The following is a 15,839-nucleotide window of genomic DNA, read 5'->3' as shown; positions in this document are numbered from 1 at the left end:
TGGCGGCAAAATGGAGGCAGGGTTGTCTCTAGGTTAATCCAGGAATTAATCGACGACCCCACTACTACGTTCAACTTGACTCTGTATTAAAAAGGTTTTAAATGGAACAGGTTGAACTTTGACAATCAACTGATAAAAGATAAACAATGGTCAATACAAATTCATGGATTTTTCCGTTCAAATGATATGTGAATGTACGCAACATATTTCCATTTATCTCTAAATGTTATGTCTATAGGTGGTCAATTTCCAGCAGAAAGGATGTTGGTCCGTCCCTATAATGGCTTATCTATGAGCACGAAACCCAGCCACTAATTTCATCTTCGAAGCATTAATACAGTTTTAGTAAATAATGAATGTCTTATTTATAAAGCTTTGTTCTGGCAAATAAGATACTGAGATAGCGGGTTATGAGATGGTTTATAAAGCGTATGGTTATGATTTAAAATATTTCTATTTACAATGTGTTTAATAATGCATTATGAACACTTAATAATTATTTATACAGAAAACTGACACAACACAAAATAGCATCGTAGAAAGTATTAATATTTATTGTTAATACAGAAGATAGCAACATGTATTGTTAATAAGAAAATAGTAATTGAAATAGTCAACATAAAACCACATTACAGCCTAAACATTAAACACATTGCATACATGCAATTCTCAAACACCACCACAATCACTAGAACACACTTCCATGCAAAGTCAGTATTAAAGTCGTATTACCTTTTTCTTTTTACACATGTCATACCAATAATATTGCTCTCCACTGTCTGTTCCTTCATTTACATGTCCTGACGGTGTACTCTGCATTTTACATGTATTTTTATCAGTTTCCTCTTCTGTAGCTATTTTATCAGATGAAATGCCATTTTTTCAGAGGTTTACTATTAAAATGTTTTTTTTGCATGCTGCTTCTGCCCATTGTATGCTGTGGTCGATGAGAGGGTTAGCTGCTGAGTAGAAGTAATCTGCCAATGTGGAAGTCAAAGGTCAAAATCCTCTCACGGCTTCGATGGATGTAATGTCACTTGGTACGCCAGCTTGGCATCGCTCACATCCGAGAGGTTGTTCAGACCAAAACACCAGCGAGATATCTGTAAAGTTGTGTGAAATTGTGTTGCTTTTTGGCCAGGCAATTTGTTTAGCGATGAGTTGTATTCACACCTATACAATACAACAAGGATATATTTCTATACTTGCCAACTTCCCGAGCAATGATATGAAAAGGCAAGTTTACTTTCTCCCTCCCCCAAAATGTTTTTGCACTGGTCAGAGCGGTGGCCGGTCTGGTGAAACCGTCCCTGTTAGTCAGAGAACGTGACTCTGCGATTCTGTTGGCCTTGGGTATCGGGGACAAAATGGACGCCTGTCAGACTTCTGGTAAGCTGCCACTTATTTGGAAGAAGTGAGCTTAAGTCTCAGACTTTTATCCAGCTTTTCTTAATCAGTGTTTTTTTGGTTGTGCCTTATGGATGGCTGAGGGTTCACTGTACTGGTAAAGCATTCTCTGGCATTTTGTACAGTTAAAGTTGTTTCACTATTCTTATTGAGCACAAATTGATAATCTGTACTAACAAACATTACGTATTTTTTTGGTACTAACCATGCATCATGCAATTTTCTGTACTAACAATGAATACTAACATTTCCTGTATTAACAATAAAGATTGATATTGTCTGTAGTACTTTGCGTTGTGTCCTTTTAAATTATTTCTGTTGAGGATATCTTTGGACTATTTGAACTGCTGCAATGGTACTTGAGGCACTTCAAGCCTTTAAAAGGGTTGTATAAATGTTGTGTAAGGCATAGATAATCCTCAATTTAGATGAGCTCACACAAAAAACTTGACCAATAATTTCTATCTACCTGAACAAATCATGAACTGCAGCATTATTCAGCGTTAATAAAGCATTATAAACACATTATAAATAATTTGGAAATCATTCAATTACACTTTATTAATGATCTTATGAGCCACTTTCTCTTATCTTATTAAGAATATATCACTGATTATACACCACTTACTACTGAGTAATGTCGCATGAACAATGCTTTCTAAATTACAAATTCACTATTGACTTTATCATTGCTTGTTGCAGCTATTCTAAAGTGCAATCACAGTAAAGTATGTTTCCAAAAGGAAGGTGACACACTCTGCAAACCTTTGTATCATAAATAGATCCCGTTTACCTTGAATTTGACATATCAGTGCTGAACGCTGCATCCCAAACGAACAAACATTCACATTTCCACACGGGCCATGTGTCTTCCTAAATGTCTCGGGACAACTAACCCCTCTCTGCCACCTGCTCCTCTATACCTGCAGCACCGGTATGATAAACAATACACACACACACACACACAAACTACTGCCGAGCAGGTCTCCGTCGTGCCTAGGTCAGCGGTTTCAGACTGTTACGCGTGTCGGCTTTCACCCGTCAGCAGAGGTGATTCGCTAACCAGCGCTTCGACGCGTCACAGGGTGAACTGAGGTAACACGTTCAACATTTTACCCAAAAGACCTGCGTCGGCCTAGAAGAATCCCTATTGGTCGACGGCCTCGCCTGTCAGCCATATGTTACCTGTGGTTGGTCGGCGGGCAGGTGGGTGGGCGTGGCCTCCGACAAGGAGCGGCCGTCTGCCTCAGACTCTGCCTCCTCGCCCTCAAGCTCCGCCTCCTCCTCGTCTACCTCGTGGATGGTTGGCGTGACCTCGGAGGGCGCCATGGACGTCTTCTTCTTCCGCCGCCGTTTCTTGCGGCGGCGCTCGCCGCCGTGGGGCCGCTTGCGCAGCCGCTGGGGGAGGGGCAGGTGGGTGGACAGTGGGTGGTGTGTGTGGTGGAACGTGTGGCGGTGGTCTGCAAGGGGGGGGGGGTGAAGGAAAGGGTTAAAGGTCATTATGCGTATGGGTCAAGGTTAAATATACATGGTATAGTAAGGTGTTAGAAATCAAGTGCCTTTACATTTAAAGTGAGCGACTACTTAACCACGTGCGGTGCAATGTGCAATCATTCTCAGGGACATTTTTGTTAAAGGCATGTATTGATTGAGGCAACAAATGTGACAAAAGATGGAAGAAGTCAGGGGGCCAACACTTTTTAGACCCAAAAATGGGTCAGAAGCACTTTGAGTTGCCAATGGTTAGATAAGCGTTATATAAATGCAGTCCATTTAGTCATGGGGCAATCGACAAGCTGAAAGGTACAGGGTTCAAACCTGCATGCAGTCTATCCTGCCGGCGTCTTTGAGCAAAATGCCCTCACCCTTACCTACTCATTAACAACCTTGATTCCCTTTAAGTCACATAAAGTATCTTCTAAATAACAAGTGAACAAGGAGGCTGCCCGCATTAAAGCGTGCCTCTGCCTCCTGATGGCCGTGATGGTGTTGAATAAACCATGAGTGGAGTGGTAGACAGTCTGTGTAGCTGGAGGCGTTCAGAGGGGGTTCTGCTCAGAGGACTCTGTGTTAAGCTCCTATTAAGCTAGCTGGGACACGTCAACAAAAGCCCTTAGATTTCAATTATCAGGCTGTGCTAGAGACATTGAGTGTTTACTAAACATCAAAGCACATCGCCTCCCCTCCCCGACCAACCCGCCACCATCAGGCATTCATAACAGGGGACCCTCTAATGCTAATCTGTGACTATATTGAGTGTTCATACCACCTGCCATCAATGTGCCCATGTATCGTATAATGGAGGCAAGAGGTCATTCAGATGATGAATGGACGAAGGGAAATAATTAGGAGGTGTAGACTTAATGTAAAGCAATGCAATACTGAGATGCAATTACAGTTTAGTAATACTATTACTAAACTGTAATACTACAAAATGATATCATTATATTATTAGATGACTATATGTACAAATGTAAAGTTTTATAAAAATGAATAAATAACATTAAAATAACCACACATAGGAAAGCCCTTTTGGGAACCAGATGAGCAAAATACAGATTTGCGAGAGGAAATAAATATCACGTGATAAAAAGGAAACATGTCACGGCCTAACAAAGCTGGCTATGGCATAACAGCGTAGCATTGACTCAACAGCAATACAATACATCCTATTGATTTTCAGTATTAGATTTCCAATACACTACAGAGAATCAAATATCTGTGTCTGATTAAGAGCTGTGTTGGGCAAGCTACTTGGAAAGTGCCGTGAGCTAAGCAACCAGTTACTCTGCATCAAATGAAACTCCACTACACAGAAGCAGCCCCCCGGAGAAATTAAGCAAGCTAACCTACAAATGGCAAAAGTAGTTTACTACATCAGAAGATACTATTTGTTTTTGAAATGTATTAAACAATAACCTGAGATCTGAACTCACACCACACTCCAGATTGAACCATGTCATGTCAAATTGACAGGTTTTAACAGCATTAAAAAGATAAAGGTCACATTTCTATAATAAGCAAAGCTTATTAAATTCACCTGTAAACAAGAATTGTTACCTTCCCTTTGCCATCAACTTTATGTGTCAGGTGTGTGCGTGTGTGTGTGAGTTTGTGTGTCTTTGGTCGTAGCTTCAAATCAATGATTGGTATGTGCTGTCGCCGTCATACGGAAGTGCTTTGTTCATCTACCATCAACATTGACATCGACATAGAACACCTAACATCTTTCACATTTATGTTTATCGGCCGTGTTTGGGGGTACTGATCCTTCGACTTATTTCAGACTGCAGTACAAGGCTCTGCTGTGCTTGAGCCTCAGAAACGCTCTGGAAATGTAGCTTGTGTGGACGCTACTGCGCTACTGAACAATAAAAGAGCTTAACTACTGAAAACTAGTAACGTCATTACATGTAGCAACGCTTCTGCAACACTAATAAAGAGGCAGCCTTAATGGAGGGAACTCAACCCATCTGTAAAGCAGTATACTTTTTTCTCCCACTCCAACGCTGTCTACTCGAGAATTGATTATTTTTTTATGTCTAACTCCGAGAGACATAGGATAGTGGAGTGCAATATTGGGGTTAGTGATGTGTCTGATCATTCGGAGGTGTATTTGAGCCTAATATGGATGCCCACTCCAGAAACACCATCTGGAGTCTTAACACCAGCCTCCTAAATGACCATCAATGCGAGGAATTTATTAAAAGGAAATTAAAGATTACCTATAATTTAATTGTAAGGAGGACATAAAGTGTTTTATGGAATGCCGGCAAAGCAGTGCTTAGAGGAAAAATGATAATGTAGTCATCAACAAAGAAAAAAGAAAAACAAAGCAAGTGACAGACTTGACTAACATATTAAAAGCATTGGAAAATACACATATTGAGCTGAAAGACCCCATCCTGTTAGAACAAATCGTTTAACGAAGTTAGAACTAAACAAGATACTTGACAACCAGGTGGAAAATAAACTTAAGTACATAAAACAAAGATATTATGAGAATGGACCTAGGGCTAAAAAAATATTGGCATGGAGACTACGAAAACAACAGTCAGAAATATCGATATCTAAAATCAAAAATCCCATTACAAACATGATGTGTCATAGAATATATAATTTTAAATGGAAAACTAATGTTATGAAGTATCTTGGTGTAAATATTCAGAGAAACCTAACTGATATATATAATACAAATGATCACCCTATCACGGAAGAAATAAAAATAGATCTAACACTTAGCATGCATAATTGAATAGAGACTATAAAGATGATAATTTTTCTGCAACTGTTTTTGTAGGTTAATATGGCAGAGTAAGAAACCGAGAGTATGTTTTAAAACACTACAGTTATCCAAAGAAAAGGGAGGCATGTCTCTACCTTGTCTAGAAGACTATTATAAAGCAGCACAATTACAATATTTAGTTTACTGGTGTATCAATAATTATGAAGCAAAATGGAAAGAACTAGAATAAACCAACGTGATATCCCACTTCAATCCCTGCCTGGTGATACAAAGTCTAAGACCATTTATCTAGAAAAATCAAGTACATTTACAATGGTTCCTCTCAATATCTGGTTTAAAGAATGTAAGAATCTAAAATTGTAGAGAAAAACATGAGTGCTGAGATGGGTTGAACATGGTGATGATTTTAAACCAGCACAGCTGGACTTGAGGTTTAAACAACTGACCAGGAAGGGCATCACATCACACTGCTTAATTTCAACCAATAAAGGCTTTGAAAGCTTCCTACATCTTCAAGAATCCCACAAATTAGACAGACAGGACTTCTACAGATATTTACAGATTAGGCATCATTTTGACAGAAACATTAAAGTTGATGATGAAGCTGATTTGGATCTCATCACAGTTTTTATTGATGCTTATGGAGGCAAAATCCATAAGAAATTGGTGTCAAGATTATATTCCTGTTTACTACATTCCAAGAAACATTCTATACTTTATATTAAAACTAATTGGGAGAAGGAAGCAAACAACCTTAACTGAAGATTAATGGTTAAATATATGTCAAATAAATTCTTCCACCACCAGTTCGCCAATGGAGAGAATTTTCATGGAAAAAACCTATCAGGTTTTTATTACTCCAAGAAGAAAGTATTTACAGAATGGCATAGCAGATTCCGGACACTGCTGGAGACAATGTAACAATACAATGGCTGAACACTATCATATATTTTGGAATTGCATGGCAATCCAGCCCTACTGGTTAGAAACAGTGTCAGAAATAAAATCTCTTTTAGGCTTTGAGATCAATTTTAATTTTGGCACTGTATATTTAGGTAATATACCAACTGAATTTAGCAACCAAGATAAATATTGTCTCAAAATATTACTTGTAGCCGGTAAAAAAGAAGTCTCCAAAAAGCGGCCAAACAAGGAACCACCAACCAAATGAGAGTGGTTAATAGGGCTGGGTATCGTGGCCAATTTCCTAAACCGATTCGATTTTGATTCACAAGGTTCTGAATCGATTAATCATGATTCGATTTGATTCAATCTGCTCTTAAATAATGAAAATGTCTCAACTGTGTTACAAAATACAAATGTACTTAATTTTCTCTCTTCACCTTAAACAACAGGTTTTAAGTGCAAACTCGTAAATTGGACAGTTTTAACTTGAGCTGTAAAAAAAACTGTCTCAAGTCTCAAAAGTGCAATTTTGAAATTAGAAAGGAATTGCAAGTGAAAGTGTACTTGAACTACAACATTCCATTAATGCAAATTGCAGTAAGGCATTGTTTACTAAAGTGCAGAAATAATAATAATGGTAAAAAAAATCAAATAAATAAATAAATAAATCGATCTCATGCCTTATGAATCGATATTGCAAAATTTAAATTAAATCGATCCAAAATCGATTAAATCAATTTTTTTACCCAGCCCTAGTGGTTAGTAATTGTAAAAGAAATATAAAAGATGGGAAAACTTACATTCACCCTTAGACTTTGTATTAATAAATGTATGGTTAGTACTGGTTAAAATGGTTATGACATGAGTGAGCCAATTATGGAGAAAGAATATTATTTAGATTTGATTTTCCAAATTAGTTTTTAAATTTATTTCTGGTCTGATCGAATTTACAATGGTCTTCGAGGCATGCTTCTTGGATAAAAAAAACATAAAGAATCAGCCACTTTGGTTCCCTATGCTGGATTTAGTTAATTTGGACTCTTAATGAGTTTTTCTGAATTGTGATGACCATCCCCCCTCTAAGGAATACTATGGAGGTAACCCGTAACATGTTTCTTGATTGTAGACCAGGGGCGAGGCTAGCCCATTTTTAGGGGTGCTGAAGCACCCCTAAAAAGGGGCTCAGCACCCCTAAAACTTGGGAGTAAGAAATGTTATTCTAAAAATTATATTTGTTCGTCTTTGAAATTGTTAAATAATGTCCAAAACATACTCTGTAGTTTTTGGTTTGAAATGTATATATTTAAGGAAGAAAATGAAAAAACATCCCCGCTTAGCAAATGGTATCATCCTCTTCTCAACCATCCTTCTCCTCTGTACCTGCACCGCTCCGCAGCCCGCCCGTCGTCCAGCGCGACTCAGGCAGAGTGAGATCTGTTTAGTTGTAGTGTTGTGAATCAATCAACTAAGTAAGTTGCTCTAAAGCTGTGTCTCACACTTCTTTCCTTTTACCTAGAGTTGTTCCGATTCTGATACCATATCGGTGAGTGCTGGAGTCATTGACAGGTTTGCCACCCTCAAAGTTCGGCGACATAGATTAACTCTCCCAAAGTAGAGTGTATCACCTGCATACATCGAAGAGCAAAATGGGGATTCAGGGGAAGTACAATCAAAGATTTCCCTCTCTTTCTTTTTCTATATCTTTAATTTCTAAGTATTTTCAAGACCTGGGTAAAGTAAATTTTTGTAACTTTTTGGATTTACCTTCTTTTTTTTGCTCTTTATGTGAAGCATGTTTTATGAAAGTTCAGACAGGTGTGCAACCAAGGAGATTAGAGATGGCCATTTGTAAATAATTTGCTGAAGATTTTGTTGTCCAAGTACCTGTTACTTTGTTCAATGACAATAAATTTGAATCTAATCTAATCTAATGACTATTGATACAAAAGGAGGCACATGGAGTTAACGGTCAGTAAAACCAGCTGAGTGAAGAGGGGTTTATGTTTGTTACAGGGGGCTGTATGAACTGTCACAATAAAGATGGTGTTCTGGAAAGGGCTCCAAAAAAAGAAAAAAATCTTTTGAGTTAGTTGAACCAATGTTAAAATTATGAAGTTATTTTTCAATAGAAATATTTTTTGTTTTTGTGTGAAAAAAGGGTGGGTGGTGTGGCAGTGGGGCTCATTGAGTGCTCAGCACCTCTAAAGCTCTGACCCTAGAATCGCCCCTGTTGTAGACGTTAAGCTTATTATGCCCTGCCTTCTGTGACCCAACGTTTTTGCTCTGTTTTTTTTTTTAAATTGTATGTGCTTCATCCTAAAAGAAAAAAAAAAGTACAAAAAGTAAAAATATCTGTCAACTCTTACATATGATAGTATTTTGAAATGTACTCACAGGCCTACTATGAGCCTAATAAAATATGTATATGTTGTTTTTGCATCAGGCAGTTTTTCCTCTCATGTTTTTCCTGTCTGTCATTATTCATTAGTTTGTTTAAGCTTGGCATACTTTCAAAGTTTCAAATTATTTCTCTCCCTTATTAATGAGTTATGATTATTATTATCATTATTATTATTATTATTATTATTATTATTATTATTATTATATCCTTTATTTAAACAGGTTGAGTCTCATTGAGATTAAAATCTATTTTACAAAAGAGACCTGGCCAAGATGGACAGCAGTACACAGCTGCTGCACAGCTGCAGCCCCACTAGCCTGTGGGGTCCCTCAAGGCTCTATTTTAGCTCCAATTCTTTTTGGTTTATATTTGCTTCCACTAGGTTCCATTTTTGAAAAACACAACATTTCTTTCCATTGTTTCGCAGATGACTTACAAGTCTACCTGCCGTTAAAATAAAATAAGAATTACACAAATGCATTGTTAAATTGTCTGAAAGATGTAAAAACCTGGTTGGAACTTAATTTTCTCACACTAAACAATAAGAAAACTGAGATAATTGTTTTCGGTAAATCTTAAATACTAGATGACATTGACAGTGTCCTTGGTCCCCTTGCCTCCTACAGTTGCCCTTTTACTAGAAACCTCAGAGTTATTTTTGACAATGGTTTTAAATTTGACAAGCAAATAAGCTCAGTCGTCAAGACAAGCTTCTTCCAGCTGCAACTCCTAGCTAAAGTAAAGCCTTATCTCCCTCCAAAGGACTTTCAGAGAGTCATTCACTTGTTTATTATGTCCCGTTAAGATTACTGCAATTCTGTCTATTTTGGTGGGGACCAATGTCTGCTCCGTCACCTGCACGCTACTAAAGACTCACTATTATGCATTGGCCTTTAACACAAATGAACCTTTTTTTTTTTTTTTGCTCTGTTGCTGTTGTTGTTTTTGCTGTTGTTGTGTATCTTAGGCCTATTTGTTGTTTTGCATTGTACAGAACTTTGGTCAACTATTGTTTTTTTTAAATGTGCTATATAAATAAATTTGACTTGACAGTTGCAACATAAAACACAAGACAAAGTACAAGTTCAATACTAAGTGCAATAGTAATAATACATGTAGATCATTGACTATAACACTTAGATTTTCCAATGGGGTCCGATATCAAACTCTTTACAACAGCTTTAAATTCACTGAGAGTAACTAGGTCTGGCAGCTTGAGCTGCTTCTGCAGGTTATTCCAGGAAGATGGTGCAAAATTCTTGAAGGCATTTTTTCCAAGTTTTGTCCACGCTTCAGCAGCACTCATAAGGACCATGTTCTGAGAACGTAACCCATGGGGACACGTTTCCGGGACATATGCATTGACAAATAACAGGGGAGCTTACCTAACATTGCCTTGTAGATAAAAACATACCAGTGACTAAGACGTCGCATAAAAAGAGAAGGCCAGTTAACTTTTAAGTACAACGTACAGTGGTGAGATAGGACTCTGCTGTTTGTAATAAACCTCAAGGCTCCATGATACACAGTATCCAACATATGTAGACAGTGAGCTGATGCATTAATGTACAACAGATCACCATAATCAAGAACCGGCAAGAAGGTAGCTTCGACAAGACGTTGTCTGGCCTCAAGAGAAAAACATGATTTGTTCCTAAAGTAAAAACCCACCTTTAGTTTCAGCTTTTTCACCAGATTTTGTATGTGAGTTTTAAAAGTGATGAGGTCATCGATCATAAATCCCAAGTACCGTATTTTCCGCACTATAAGGCGCACTTAAAAGCCGGTAATTTTCTCAAAAAACGACAGTGCGCCTTATAATCCGGAGCGCCTTATATATGGATCAATTGGTTAATTGGTTGATCCATACTGGTTGTAAACGGCGCTCTGTCAAAATGTTTCAGTATGAAAAACCAATAAAAACAATTTAATAATAATAATAAAATGTTTCACTACGACTACGATAAAGCCACACCGCTTGCAGCATTACGGCTATCGTAGTCAGTGCACACAGCATTTTACTGCGCTTACTCACAGTCCCAGTATCTCACAGTATCACACTCACAGTATCTTCTATGCTATGCGCCTTATAATCCGGTGCGCCCTATTTATGAAAAAAGTTCTAAAATAGGTCATTCATTGAAGGTGCGCCTTATAATCCGGTGCGCGTTATAGTGCGGGAAATACGGTACTTGTAGGTGGACACAACCTCATTTTCATTACCTTGAGATGTTAACATTTGCTGATTTAACACCTTCTTTTTGGAATTTGAAAATACCATGAGTTTGGTCTTTTCAGCATTGAGAACAAGCTTCAGTTGACGAAGCTGAGCCTGAACTCTATCAAAAGCACTTTGCATGTACTCAAAAGCCTTACTGAGCATGGATGAACAACAATAAATTACACTATCATCCGCATAGAAATGAAAAGCTACATTTGGGAAATTTTGTCCAAGGCTATTAATAGATAAAGTAAATAAAAGTGGTCCAAGTACTGAACCCTGGGGAACTCCCTTATGCGCTGTAAGAATGCTGTAAGACCTTATCATGAACAGCAATGGAGTCTTTGAAAATATGGTAATTCATATGAGGTTTTAGAAGCAGATAATGATTTTATTGCTTCAGAATTTTCTCGAATCATTCAAATTTTTTGTAGTGATAGTTAGATAAAACTCAGATTTGGCTTTTCTGAAGAGAGCAGTACATTTGTTTCTCAGCTGACGAAAGAGAAGCCAGTCAGCCTCAGCGCCTGACTTTTTTGCCTTTGCCCAGGCCGCATAAAAGGTATCATGGAATAATGACCAAGCCATTTCAACATCATTAATAACGGCAATTCTGGTCCAGTCAAAAAGATATACGTCATATAGAAAACCCTGCTCAACAAACATCTTCAAATTACGTCTTTCTACAAAACGAGGTTTACATATTATACATATTATAGAGACATATTATACCACCAGGTGTGAGTGTGATTAGGCGTACAAGCCGTTTTGAAAATCTGCCCCATATGACATCACTAGTGGGCATGTCAACCTAGATCTCTGCTGGATAGATGAGCAAAGTTTACTTCAGTCCACTGGGTAGGCTGGTACACTGATCTATCCAGTACAGATCTAGGTGGAGACGCCCACTAGTGATGTCATATGGGGCAGATTTCTAAACGGTTTGTAAGGCTAAGCACACTCACACCTGGTGGTATAATATGTCTCCTTTAACAATCTTGGTGTCTCTTATTGCTGCTATCACAGTGATCACTTACATCATTAGTTGTTTAGATGGTCTTACTCTCAAAGTCTCTCTCGCTGTAGTGCCTGTCTGTTTCTTAGTGAGTTAGTTAGTGGGTCTTACTCTCAAAGTCTCTCTCACTGTAGTGCCTGTCTGTTTCTTAGTGAGTTAGTTAGTGGGTCTTACTCTCAAAGTCTCTCTCACTGTAGTGCCTGTCTGTTTCTTAGTGAGTTAGTTAGTGGGTCTTACTCTCAAAGTCTCTCTCGCTGTAGTGCCTGTCTGTTTCTTAGTGAGTTAGTTAGTGGGTCTTACTCTCAAAGTCTCTCTCGCTGTAGTGCCTGTCTGTTTCTTAGTGAGTTAGTTAGTGGGTCTTACTCTCAAAGTCTCTCTCACTGTAGTGCCGGCCCATCCTCTCTCCATAGGACGACCCAGAAGTGCTGATGATGTCACCAAAGCGCTCAACAGAGAGCATCTTCTCCCAGCTGTCCTCCTCCCTCTCCTCTTCCTCATCCTCCTCCCCCTCCTCTCCCTCTTTCTCTCGATCGGCTGAGGGATCATCATCCTCTTCTTCCTCCACCTGGAGCAGAGGGGGGACATTGAATAAGAATACACACAAAATAAATCAACAAAGAATATCCCCAAAATGTATAATATACTGTATTACTTTATAACATTAATTAAGATAAAATAAAATCTCAATTGATCCCAGATGAGAAACCAAAGAAGATTCTGCAATTACTATTCAGACACTGCAAGAAATGTGGTTTCCAATAAATCAAACCCAGGTTGATGATTTATTTAGCAGTGTGACGACGCTATAGTTCTGTCCAGACAAACACAACGCGGAGCTTAAATCCACGACTGTGAAAGCCAGTGTCACCTCACCGCTCTCACTCATACATGATGACATCACTGTTTGTTCATTGATTGATTTAAATGATTTAAATGTACACAGAAACGTTGAGCGAGGCTCCCCAGGGGCCACACCTAACCAGGGAGTGGAGTGGACACGGCACTGAGGGCAACGCTGCATTTTCCGTGGAGGGCATCAACAAAAAATAAAAATCATGTCAATCTACAACAAGCAGAGCAAAGCATCAACACGGCCGAGATTAAGGGTTGTATTCCCACTGGGGGCTGAGTATATGCACTCAGGGCATTGTGAGATGCTCCAGATAAAAGTGTTTTACAATAATTACAAACTATACTATAAGAAGCGCCTGAGTGCATCTATAAGAGCATTGATAGAGGCGGTTAAGTAACACCGACAACCAACACTTTGGGGAGATTTGCCACGATGGAAAACGTCAGCACTGAGTACCATCAGTACAGACAGAGGCAGTGATACGCTGCACTTTACTATACTATACATCAACTACTGTACAGACAGAGATAGAGACCGAGAGCAATAGTCATTAAGAATCATATATCATCAGCGCAAAATAATCAATGAAACAAAGTGCATAGCAGTGGCAGCATGATGCTAATGCCCTAGCCGGCCCCAGGAGAGTGCTTTAGATGAAAAGAGTGACACACACAGAGACACACACACACAGACATTACATCTGATTGGTCACTACAAGCTCCAGAGCTCAATGACTCCGCCTCTTAATGGTGCCAGATAAGCAGTTGTTTTTGTTGTTTGTCGTTACTCTGCCACGGTCTCTGGAGGGCATACATCTAGTTATTTATTTATAGTTGATTGATAATGAACAATGGGAGGCAGGGACAACATACGTTTTATGGCTGTGAATATTGACACAAAAAAATGACTAAGGCAAGAAAAATTATACTAAAGAGTAGTGAACTGCAGGGTAAACTCTGTATGAACCGTGTATCCTTCTGGAAGCCAGCAAATAAATGCCTAATATGCTGATGCTATTGTGATCTTGGATGCATTTTATTCCACCAAAATAATACAATTAATAATTACTTGTTGGAATGCTGCTAACCGCTACGGTGAAAGCAAACTCCCAGTCGTGTACTGTACTAATGTAAACAAACAAATTTAACGGGTATTTATGCACAACAAGAGAGACTCTATTAAGTTGGAGCAGCCTGAAGGCTAATTGGTCCCAATACACCTGGGCGTAACCCAAACCAGGTGAGTGTGTGTGTGCATGCATGTGTATGTGTGCGATTTCAACTCTTGAGAACCTTTCCATTTCGGTTTGGAGCCGGCCTGTGTGCAATCACTCAGACTCACGTCTGTACTTTTCAACCTAGACCAAATTTTCCCATCATTTTGAGACTAAAGTACTGGACTGATTTCTGAAAATGGCCCAGTATTGAGCGAGAGTGCTTCAGCCACTGCAAAGTAACACTTGGCTCCATGTATATCCTCTGAAAGTGCTTGTTTACAACACTGACTGCTTTTTTACCTTTAGCCCAATCCGGTCAGTTTGTGTCTAACCAACTCTCGCTCAGTGAGAAGCCTCGCTCTCGGTGTGTGTATGTGCGTGCATGTATCGCATGCATGTATGTGCGTGTGCGTGCATGTGTGCGCCTATGCGTGAACGTGCACTTTCGCTCACACAACGGCTACAAGGACTTGGACTGAAAGAAACGTCTTGCGCGTGACCGGGTGGGCTGCAGGGAGTCGCGTGACGTTTGGACAGCTTAATGCAACGCTGTCACACTTAATGGCAGTGCTTGGTACAGTATGTACACGTTGCACTGGCTGGGACGCAGCGCGGCAACACACCACGGCAGGAAGTGGAGCTGGCTCATGTGTTTGTGCTTCTTTCTTTCTGTCCTCTCGTCCCTCCAGGCAGAAACACTGCAAGACTCCGAGCGATAGTGGAACATTTTTATGATGCCAATTGATCTAGTAAAGGGGATTTTCCCATATGGCGCACAATTGTTTGTTTGTATAGGACCATTACAGTGAAGGTAGAGCTAGGCTTCTGTGTCCAATTGTCATTGGTCTCTACGCCGGTGCTTGTGTTTGTGGTTCTGCAGCCTGCTGGCGGAGTCACATTTTGGAGAGGTGAGCATAAGGTACTTTTACCACTTTTGGCTCCGGCTGTGATGTGAACACCGACAGTGTACCCACAGGCTGCTCCTCATACCTACACTGGCTTTTAGATGCACTATGAATTACGCTTTAACCAGCACAATGTACGTTTTCCCATTAGCAACCTCTAGTGGCTTGGCTGGAGCAGAATTAAACTATTTAGAGGGCTGAATGGATTGACTGGTACACTGGTTTATATCGAGTTTGAATATTATTGAATGGAGTAAATAGCTGCAGTAGACACGTCACATAGCATTTATATCGTAAATTGACATCTTAAATCTTGTTTAAAGGCGAAAATATGGCCATCTTTATTTATGACCATATTTCCTCTTTCTGGTTCCTGTTGTCAAGAATAGCAGAATATGAGGTTTACCTCCCTGGGATTTGTATACAACAAATAGACAATAAAACAACAAAACAAAAGCTTATCTGACATGTCTGTTCTTACTGACAACATGAGGCAGCTGGTTTTGAGATGTTGCTGTAGCAACCTCCTCTAGTCCCTTAATGAAACACACACACACACACACACACACACACACACACACACACACACACACACACACACAAGGACAGAAGAGCAGACAAACAGACAGAAAGATATGGGAAAACAGAGACAGTCCTTGTCACAAGCGC

General features: G+C 39.3%; 1 protein-coding gene across 1 annotated transcript in view; it reads right to left on the bottom strand.

The window, feature by feature from the left end:
* Positions 1-15,839, bottom strand: part of slc4a3 (solute carrier family 4 member 3) — a 43,917-nt gene that overhangs the window by 26,773 nt on the left and 1,305 nt on the right. Inside the window, exons 2-3 of the mRNA XM_079731126.1 lie at positions 12,560-12,761; positions 2,593-2,867 (exon numbers count right to left, since the gene is read on the bottom strand). Of these exons, the coding sequence (XP_079587252.1) occupies positions 2,593-2,867; positions 12,560-12,761 (477 nt within the window). The remainder of the gene's footprint in view (positions 1-2,592; positions 2,868-12,559; positions 12,762-15,839) is intronic.

This window comes from Pollachius pollachius (genome assembly GCF_949987615.1).
Source record: "Pollachius pollachius genome assembly, chromosome: 3".
Classification (NCBI taxonomy): Eukaryota; Metazoa; Chordata; class Actinopteri; order Gadiformes; family Gadidae; genus Pollachius; species Pollachius pollachius.
This window is presented reverse-complemented; position numbering and strand designations above follow the sequence as displayed.